The sequence below is a fragment of the Antennarius striatus genome, chromosome 2 (assembly GCF_040054535.1).
Source record: "Antennarius striatus isolate MH-2024 chromosome 2, ASM4005453v1, whole genome shotgun sequence".
In the NCBI taxonomy this organism is placed as follows: Eukaryota; Metazoa; Chordata; class Actinopteri; order Lophiiformes; family Antennariidae; genus Antennarius; species Antennarius striatus.
In genome coordinates this window covers 21,749,789-21,760,391 of record NC_090777.1, presented here as the reverse complement: position 1 = coordinate 21,760,391, position 10,603 = coordinate 21,749,789, and the positions used below count along the sequence as shown (strand labels likewise).

The 10,603-nt window shown below is 46.3% G+C and overlaps 1 protein-coding gene across 4 annotated transcripts; it reads left to right on the top strand.

Annotated features, from left to right (window-relative positions):
* Positions 1-790: 790 nt before the first annotated feature.
* hsd17b10 (hydroxysteroid (17-beta) dehydrogenase 10) lies at positions 791-6,680 on the top strand. Of its 4 annotated transcripts, none has more exons than XM_068333958.1 (6): positions 791-948; positions 3,943-4,107; positions 5,536-5,700; positions 5,786-5,914; positions 5,985-6,093; positions 6,369-6,680. In XM_068333958.1, exons 2-6 carry the CDS (start codon positions 3,946-3,948, stop codon positions 6,557-6,559), a joined length of 756 nt encoding a protein of 251 aa, XP_068190059.1. In that variant the 5' UTR covers positions 791-948; positions 3,943-3,945; the 3' UTR covers positions 6,560-6,680. The 4 variants fall into 4 exon arrangements, with proteins under 4 accessions (XP_068190059.1, XP_068190036.1, XP_068190041.1 ...); XM_068333935.1 differs by lacking the exon at positions 791-948 and adding an exon at positions 1,092-1,330; XM_068333940.1 differs by lacking the exon at positions 791-948 and adding an exon at positions 3,564-3,765.
* Positions 6,681-10,603: the final 3,923 nt, after the last annotated feature.

Here is a 10,603-nt window from a genome sequence, read left to right as displayed (position 1 = left end):
TTGAAACTGAAGGAAATATTTCTACTGTATTTTAATATGTAAATAAAGGTTAGAGAAGGTCTACGAGAAAAAGCTATTTTTTTAATCCTAGGAGAAACTCTCCCAACTGTGGAGATCCAAGCTGACCAGATTTCAATCAGGGTCCAGTTCCAGAAGAAGTCTTGGATTGTAATGGAGGCCGTCAGTCACCTGACTGAAATCCGTAGATCCCTGATGGGATCTGAAGGAGGCAGAAGACCTGGGCCTATTCCAGACCTGGAGGCCTTCAAAGGATTCCTCAAGAAGCTTTGCAAGCTCGTGTTTGGATCTGTCAGGTTACCAGTAGGTTATAGCAGCTAGGACTACTGGTGCAGGTCAATAAGGGTGGTTGGCTAAATTATCAGGAAAACCTCAGTACCCTGTTGTATTGATCGACTGATGTTCGATTGATAAGGTTAACTGCTGATTGGTAGTATAGTATTTTGGTAATTCGGTAATTTCTTCTAAGCGCACCGGTCAAATGACGACACCTGGTGGTCAAACTTTAGTGCAGCTGACCGCCGTGAAACTGGTGCGAAGTATTTTACCTGCTTCCATTCGTTTTGTCTTTTATAGCATTTATTTTTAATTCAAATAAAATTATTTGCGTTGTTCTTTTCAATTTCCACTGAAATTTTAAGTTTTTGGGGTTGTTGTTTTTTTTCATTTTATTTAAAACGGGAAGATTCTAAATCCGATCGGTGACACGCGTGTGACGTAGTAGCCTCGTTTTGAGAGAGAGGCAGTCACGTGATTCCTGGCGTGGTTGAAGTGAAGCATCGGAACATCTAGATGCGATACTTTACGTTCATACGTCGGTACCGGGAACGAGTCCGCCGCTGCGACCGCGCGGTCTCCACCGAACAGTGACGACGCTGCCGCCCGCGAGGTCGCGCGGGGTGGCGGATGTGACAGCAGACGGACTGAAAGGTCGAGAACCGCCAATTCTAGCTAGCTGTCAGCTAGCTTGTTAACACTTCTGGCTAGCTGGCTAGCTGGCTAGCTGCCTGCTAAAACAGGCTGGTGCCGCAGCGAGAAGCCGAAATAACCAGCTGGCAGCGGCGGCAGATGCTCTTCATGCTAACACATGAATAGTTGTCATCGTAATGCGGTCTATTTACCACCTTTACAGCTAATGTTGAGTAGCTTGAAAGGTTGTTCTGCTTGCACTGGTTAGCTTTTTAGCCTGATTTGTGGCTCAAGCAACCAGCAGGAAATGTTAGCATCCCACAATCATGGCTGTTTTTCCTCCGTTTGGCGTGTTTTGATTCTGACGTTTGGCTCCTCACGGAAAGGGAAGACCCCTGGAATGGTAGGCTACATGGGTTTCGGGGTATTGATTACCTCTTCCATCTGATCTTTCAAACGATCTGACAATGAGTGGGCATCAGTAGTGTGTGTCTGGGTGTCGTGGGACGTCAGAGAGGAGCGGGGAGCTGTGGGATGAGGTAGTAGTTTGTATAGTTTTAGGATCACACCAGATCTGGGAGATAACTATACAGCCTACTGTCTTTCTCACGGCAACCAAACCACCTACATAGTGGAGACCGCCAGCCTATCTGCATCTCGTGTCCAGTTGCCACGGTGACGAACAGTGTTCCAAATTTACATCCTGGATGTTGCACTTGTTTTATTGCTTGTGTTGTCCCGGTTTGTTCCGGGGTGTTGGTCATCTGCCCGGAGACGCCTATTTAATGAATGATCGGATTCATCTGCAGCCCTTTAATTACTTCATGTACAGTTTATTGTCATTATTATTATTATCATTATCCTGATGTTTGTTTGTTTGTTTGTTTGTTTTTCAGTGTGTTAGTGCGACGTGTGTAGCTGTGGTGTGGTGAGGTAGTAAGTTGTGTTGTTGTGGGGTGTGGGATATTGCAACCCCAACTTTGGAGATACAACTATACGACTTGCTACCTTCCACAATGTGGCAGCAGAATGCACTGTACTCCAGCTTCCACAGATGGTATAGCCGCGTGGGAGGTGTTTATTCAACAACTTTATTGTATTTACATATATTTGTTTTCCCACCCACTCGACATGAAGTATCTGTGTAAGCATTTTGTGTGTGTATTTTAGCTCAGGAATTATATAAGTAGGCTTATTATACTATAGGGCTGTATTAATGAGTGTAGCTATCACTTAGTGAAGTTTGTGTTTCAAATAACAAATGGTCTGTTGGTTTCAGCTTTCCCTTCGGTGTTATAATATAAGTTGAGGTTAATGCCATAGCTTTATCGTAGTTTGAATGATAAAATTTCAAATAAATGTTCCCCATTAAATGTTTTTTTCCCCAAAGAAACAGCAAATCATACAGAAAACCCTGGACGAGACCAATTTTTAATTTTATGCGTATTTGTAGCTTAGAATTGTTTTTCGAAGGTCATTAGATCACAACAGTAAATACCAAATTAAATGACAATGATGACAACTACTATATAGCAGCTTTACATTTTTTATTCCGCCTCTTCTTTTATATTGTGACTGGATGAGGTTAAGTCATTATTTTGTATTGTAGAATCGTTGTCTAATGTTCGAAGCACCTTTCTTAATTTTGATTATTTTTACATTATAGTAAAATAAAAGTTGTGTTCGGCAATTTAAAGTATTCATCGTATGCTTTGTTTCTTTATTTCTGCATTCTGTACTTCTGACATGTTGCGTACAAAAAATAAATTAGAGTTCTGAAAAGTAAATTACTTTGTGTAGTAGAAACTACTGAGACGTCCACTGGCTGCCGACGGCGACCCCTTGATGAGACGTAAAGCTGTTCTGATTGGATAACGGTCTACTGATCTGCTAGTGGATGTCAGAAAAAGGCGTCGTCTGATCTGATCCTTTATTGGTCAAATTATGAGGAAGTAGGCGGGAATTAGATGTAGCGTCTAAACAGGAGTGACGCATCCCTCGATAAAATATATGCCGATTTAGGAATTAGATTCTATAATTTATCACAAAATATATTAGATATATTTATTATATGTGTACATGTCAGAGACCAGCGCTGTATTTTACCTGTGATCAGAATATACCGTTAACAGACACAAGTCACTCCGGTTTTTCTACGGGAGCTGCATTTTAACAAATACATCATATCGACATTTATAGAATGAGAGGGAGACAGATGTGTTTCTGCAGATAAACGAACTTAATTTCCGTTCATTTCATTGTGCTGTAATCTACTACAACACTAGATGGCGCTCGAGAATCCTTAACGTATGACGCAAGCTAGCACAAACCGCTAGCGCTTTGCTAATGGACGCTGAGTCCTCGTCTTAGGGCTTACAATAGTTTATGGCAAAGGCAGTCTTCCTGTAAGTCACTGGAAGTATACAGAAGTTCTTGAAATAAAGTTTATTCGATCCAAAGACGAGAAACACTTTCTTGTCTGACAGAACGTCAGTGTCGTTAGCGTCAAGGAGAGAGATTCCTCTAGTTGTCAATGCCGTAAAGTGTCGCAAAAGCGGTTTACGGCACTCAAAGTCGCAAGTGTTTTCAGAACGGAGTTTTTTTTTTAACAGTTCAATCCGGATATAGCCCAACGTAATCACTAATTTTGATTCTACCCATTATTTGGAAAATTATAATGAAGATGTTACATTTTAGAGCCTCGGCCGCTTCAACCTGCAGTTAACTTTGACCCGGAAGCTCCCATTGGAGTCATTCTTTGATGTCTTTAAGGCGATAGTTTTGGCGTGACGTCACGCCGGCGTTTGAACGAACATGGCGAACATTCGGTGTCTCAAGGTGAGGGAGGAGAAAGATAAAGCCGTCAGCGCCACGCTATGAGCCAGTAAAAGTTTTTTAATGACCTTTAATGGATGTATTGATTACAGAGATATGAATGTTTCTTCTTCTATGGTTTGTTTTCCTGGTAACTATGGAGTTTGAGTGGTTAACACGGTGCATGCATGTGTTGACCAGACGATGGTCGGTCTGGTGTCCGGCGGAGCATCGGGTCTGGGCCGGGCCACCGTGGAGCGGCTGGTGCAGAGCGGAGCATCAGCTGTGATCCTGGACCTGCCCTCCTCCGAGGGCGCGACTCTGGCCGCCAGCCTCGGGGACCGCTGTGCCTTCGCTCCTGCAGACGTGAGTCATGATCTCACCTCCATTCACCTCATAATAAACATGCATGCAAGTTTTGATCTTCAGTGAATAGAAAAAAAAGGGGGAATATCAGACTTGGTTTTGAATATGGGGGGAAAAATAATTTCGTTGCTGTATTCTGAAGTGAAAACTGAAGAAAAAAAATGTATATGAAAAAATGGCAATCTTTTCAGGGCTCGAAATTAACTTTTTTTCTTGGTAGCACTGGTGCTCCCACATTTAGAACTTAGTAGCACCAGCAAAGACTTTAGGAGCACCTACCCAAAAGCAAGGCAGTGACGGAGCGATAGAGACCGCTCCGTCCATCTCCGTTCTGCGCGTCTCTCTCCCTCGCCCAGGAGAGCAGCCGCAGCTGCGCTCTCATTGTTTCCTGGCAGGTGCGCGGTCCCACTCAGACTGTTTCGCGTACATTCTCCGGCAGGTCCACAATCACATGTCCGCATCAAACTAACTATCGCGGTAGTGCGTTCGAGGGTCCACACTCGGCGCCTACGCGTTTTCCCCACATCCACACAAAACTATATGAGAGACGCTCACCTGAGGATGCTGCGTTGGTCCGTCTCCGGGTCAGGGGCCAAACGAAGGCGCTACCTGGGTGTGGCTTAAATAGCGCGTTGTGGCGCGCTGTCAGAACAGCCCTACCTGGACTGAACCATTTTGGTTATTATTGGATTGTTTTGTATTTTAAAACATCACTAAAAGATGTTGCCCCAAACTCCACCATGCCTTTAGTGAACATTCGTTTATATTTTTCTCGGTCATTTTGCCCTCAGCTCGGACTTCAGGGGATAATTCTGCACAAAAGATCTGTGCTTTGTTTCATAGTGGCGCTTCTTGTTACCACTTTTAATTCATGCTATGTGTTCAGACCACATGAGGTAAAATGGTTTTCAACTGCCTGACGGACGAATAAACATAAATTTCGTCCACTCATTGTCAACCAGCGGTATTCCGAGTTAACCTCCCTTCGTTTGGAGCTATGCCATCTCCCTTCTTCTGTGCTCCGCTGTAGCGGTAAACTCACAGCGGTAGCGAGCTGTTTCACTTCCTGGTACGCTGACAGCGCAGGGTAGACAAACGATCTGATTGGCTGAACTGAGTGGAGCTATTACCGGATTAACTGGAGGAGCAGCGCCCGCCGTCTGTAGCTGTGAACTGCAAGTAAAAATGCGCCAAAAATTGCGCCAAGGCACACCAGATTTTTTTCCCTAGTCGCACCAGTGCTCCCAAATATATTTAATAGTCACACTAATAAAAATTTGGGCTCATATGCAACCAAAATGGTCGCAATTTCGAGCCCTGCATTTTAAGAGTGTGATGATTTGTGTGTTTGACACCCCCACCACTTATCACCCAGGAACATTAACGTGACGTTTTGTGTGGCTATTGTGGGGCCATTCCACTCCATAGGTGACGTCAGAAGCCGAAGTGCTGTCAGCCGTGTCTCTGGCTCAGGAGAAGTTTGGGAAACTAGACCTGGCCATTAACTGTGCCGGTATCGCCGTCGCTGTAAAAACCTACAACTTCAACAAGAAAATTCCACACAGCCTCGAGGACTTCCAGCGTGTCATCAATGTGAGCTGAAGGATGCAAACGGTAGAGATAAGGCTTCCTGCTCATCAGGTGGCCATATGAGAGTCTTCCTGTTTGTTTCCTGTAGGTGAACATTGCAGGCACCTTTAATGTAATTCGTCTTGCTGCGGGTGCAATGGTGAACAACCAGCCCGATGCAGACGGACACAGAGGCTGCATCATAAACACAGCCAGCGTGGCTGCGTTTGATGGACAGGTCAGTGGAAACACACAAATAGAAGCGAGCAGCTGCGCCCAGTTCTTTATTTACCTTATTTTTTTCTCAGGTTGGTCAAGCAGCATATTCAGCTTCTAAAGGGGGCATAGTTGGGATGACCCTCCCCATAGCACGGGATTTGGCGCCAATGGGAATTAGGGTCGTCACCATTGCACCTGGTTAGTGGTCACTTTTTTAAACCATAATAATATTCAGATGAGTCAGGATGGCACTGTGTTTGTATCCAGGCAGTGTCCTTCATTGTTAAAGTCACGTCCCTACCCTTTCCTAGAGCCTTGCCAGCTCGTCCATTTATACATAAAGGTGAGGCGGAACATCTCACCTTTTTGGAGGCGGTCCCACCTCCAATGGGCGGGACGGGAAGGCCGTCTGATTGGGCAAACATATTTTCTGGAAGTCTAAATCAGGTTGGTGGTTCTCTCTGTTCCTCCAGGTCTCTTCGCCACCCCACTCCTGACGGTTCTCCCAGAGAAGGTGCGCATCTTTCTCGGCAAACAGGTACCATTCCCCCCACGCCTGGGAGACCCTGCAGAGTTTGCCCACCTGGTGACATCGCTGGCAGAGAACCCCATGATTAATGGTGAAGTCATCAGATTGGACGGAGCCCTTCGTATGCAGCCCTGATAGAGTGTGTGTCTGTATTGTTGTATTGTTTTATGGACTGATAAATGTGTAGAAATCATAGCTCCGCATTTATCTGAAGGCAATATGTGCAAAAAATATATAAAAATCATGCTAAATTCCACCCAGTTTCATTTGTTATGTCGTCTTTACATAATCGTTCTTACAGCCAACAGTTGGAAACCTTTCTAACAAGGACCAAGGCAGTCAGAGACTGCAACATTTTGTTCATGATGACCCACAGGAATTTGATATGCTCAAGATGGCCCTCCATAACCTTCTATCCCCAGAGGAACCTGAACAGTTTAAATATCATATACTGCTTGAGCACCTAAAGCTGGATTCTGCTCGCCGCCTTTCACTCTCCTACAGCCCATACCGTTACACTCGTGCACTAGCTGCCTTGCAACAATGTTATGGCCAGCCCCATCAGCTGGTACTTAGTGAAATAAGTGCAATTCAAGCTCTACCCTCCCTTTGAACTGGAGACTCTAGAGGTTTCAGTGATTTTGCCAGCAGAGTTAGAGCACTTGTCGGTATGCTACAGTCTCTAGGTAGTGTTCAAGGACAAGCAGAGTTAGCTTGTGCTTCCCATGTGCACAACCTTCTGGCTAAGTTGCCTCCATAGTTGGTTACCAACTATGCTCGTTGTGTTCGTACCACCCATCCAGGGACCTCATACAACCTCGTCGACTTTGCTACCTGGTTGGAAACTGAGGCAGTGCCAGATGTTAACATCACAAGTCAGTTACAACCATTGGATGCAAGCTAATCAGAATGGGAAGGAGAGAAAACCACCAACCAAAGCCAATCATCCCATGGCCACCATACCACATGGTACAAGCAGTGCATGGCCACCTCCGGCTCCACAGTGTTACAACCCTGCAGAATGTGACTATAATGTGTGACTAAATGGCAGTAACATAAACCAGAAACTTGGAAAATAATCAAACAGGAATTCGAGCAGCTGAAATGTAAATAAACTGGAGCAAACACAAGACTTTTCAGTTGCAACTGATGATTTTATATATTTTAAGACAAGACTTGAACACAAAACCAGTGAGACTGCCAAACTGAAAATAATGTCACATGGTCTAGGGGAATGGATGTTGTCAAAATTTACAAAATAATCTAGAACACAAACACAAACTAAACAATGCAGGTAACTAAACAAGAAAATAATAACCCTGCCTAACTACACTACCGAGACAGAAACTGACCAAAAATACAATAGAAAGACAACATCCTCCTAACTAGTGTTTCGAGACAAAGGACAACTAAGGGTGGTATGTAGAGAGGCCTCCGTCTAGCTACCCCTAGGCCATGGACTAACAACATACAAATAACTAACAAAGAATAACTAAACTAAAATGGCAGTTACCACACAGAACATGGAGCAGAGATAGATAGAGTGAGATAGAGAATTGAGATATGAGATGGAGAGCTGAGATGTGGCCTTGAGAGATGAGATAGAGAGTCCTTGATGCAGCTCTCTTCTGAGCAGCAAACAGAGACTTAGGGTGTGTTTGGGGCGAGGCATGCAATTGCAGGTAATGGTGGTAATTGGCAGCAGGTGGAGTGATTAGCAGGGTAATTGGAATTTTCTTGATGGATAGCTCCAGGCAGGCACTGGAGCTGGATTGGATGATCTGGGTCTAAGGAAAAACAAAACACACAGGACACAGACACACCACACCCATCTCTCCCACAAACACCCACATACATATTCATACCTACATTTAAAGCACATACAAAATATATACTGTATGTAGGCATACGTAACAACAGACCTTGAGACCTGCCACCTCTCAGTCCACAGGCAGCAAACTAAATCCACATGTCCATATTGTGGCACCAAAGACCATCACCTAAGTGTATGCCCTGAATTCCGCCATCTGAACCCTGACGATATGAAGATTTCGATCCTTACAAATAACCGCTGCTGGCGATGTGCACGTGAGCATAGAGCACTGGACTGTGACCTCAAGAAGCCATGCCCGAAATGTAATGGTAAGCACCTTGGCATCCTGCACGAAGCTAATAGGAGAAAAGCCCCCAGTGAAGTATCTATCTATCTATCTATCTATCTATCTATCTATCTAACCTTGTATCCGTTCTTTCGGTCATGACCCATCGCTCATGACCATAGGTGAGGGTAGGAACGAAGATTGAACGGTAGATGGAGAGCTTTGCCTCTTGGCTTAGCTCACTCTTTGTGACAACAGTGCGGTAAAGCAACAGCAATACCGCTCCTGCTGCCCCAATTCTCCGTCCAATCTCACGCTCCATGTTCCCTCCTTCGTGAACAGGACCCCAAGATACTTAAACCCCTTCACATGTTGAAAGACCTCATCCCCCACTCGGAGAAGGCAGTCCACCAGTTTCCTGCTGAGGACCATGGCCTCAGATTTGGAGTTGCTAATCCTCATCCCCGCCGCTTCACACTCGTCTGCAAACTGGACCAGTGAGTGCTGCAGGTCACAGGCCGATGACGCAAACAGGACCACATCATCTGCAAAAAGCAGCGATGCAATCCTCAGGCCACCAAACTGTAACCCCTCCTCACCACAACTATGCCTCGATATCCTGTCCATGAAAATCACGAACAGAATTTGGTGATAAAGCGCAGCCCTGGCAAAGGCCAACAGCTACTCAGAACAAGTCTGACTTATGCCGAGAACCCGAATGCAGCTCTCACTGTGGGCGTACAGGGGTTGGATGGCCTTGAGGAGAGGCCCCCTCCCCCCATACTCCCACACTACCTCCCACAGCACATCCCTGGGGACCCAATCGTACGTCTTCTCCAAGTCTACAAAACATGTAGACTGGATGGGCATACTCCCAAGCCCCCTCTAGGATCTCTGCAAGAGTAAAGAGCTGGTCCATTGATCTACGACCAGGACGGAACCCACATTGTTCCTCCTCAAACTGAGGCTCGACAATCGGCCGGACCCTCCTTTCCAGCACCTTTGAGTAAACTTTCCCAGGGAGGCTGAGGAGTGTGATGCCCCTGTAGTTGGCACACACCCTCTGGTCCCCCTTTTTAAATAGAGGAACCACCACACCAGTCTACCACTCTTTCGGCACTGTCCCAGACTTCCACGCAATGTTAAAGAGGCGTGTCATCCATGACAGCCCCTCAACACCCAGAGCCTTCAGCATTTCTGGGCGAATCTCATCAACACCCGGGGCTTTGCCACCGTGAAGTTGTTTAACTACCTCGGTGACCTCGCCCCGAGAGATTTACTCGAATCCCCCATCGTCCTCCAGCTCTGCCTCTGCAACAGAGGACGGGTCAGTAAGGTTAGTTGGATTTATGAGTTCCTCAAAGTGTTCCTTCCACCGACCCACAACCTCCTCAGTCGAGGTCAACAGTGTCCATTCCTTGCCTTATACAGCTTGGATGGTCCCCCATTTCCCCCTCCTGAGGTGTCGGACAGTCCTCCAGAACAATTTTGGTGCCGTCCGATAGTCCTTCTCCACGGCCTCTCCGAACTCCTCCCACACCCTCTGTTTTGCCTCCATCACAGCCGAGGCTGCAGTCCTTTGGCCAGTCAGTACCCTGCAACTGCTTCAGGAGTCCCCAGGGACAACATGCCCCTGAAGGCCTCCTTCTTCAGTCAGACGGCTTCCCTGACCACCGGGGTCCACCACGGTGTTCAAGGGTTACTGCCCCTTGAGGCACCCAAGACCTTGAGACCACAGCTCTCAGCTGCAGCTTCAGCAACGGAAGCTTTGAACATCGACCATTCAGGTTCAATGCCCGCAACCTCCACAGGGATGCACGAGAAGCTCCTTCGGAGGTGGGTGTTGAAGAACTCGTGGACCGAGTCGTCCTCCAGACGTTCCCAGTTCACCCGCACTACTCGTTTGGGCTTACCAGGTCTATCCAAAGGTTTCCTCCGCCAACGGACCCAACTCACCACCAGGTGGTGCTCAGTTGACAGTGCTCCCCTACCAGGAGTACAAGACTCCTGACAACATAGCTCCTAGGATCCTTAGGGCACACAAGCCTCTCCACCGCGGTAAGGTGATGGTTCATTTTAA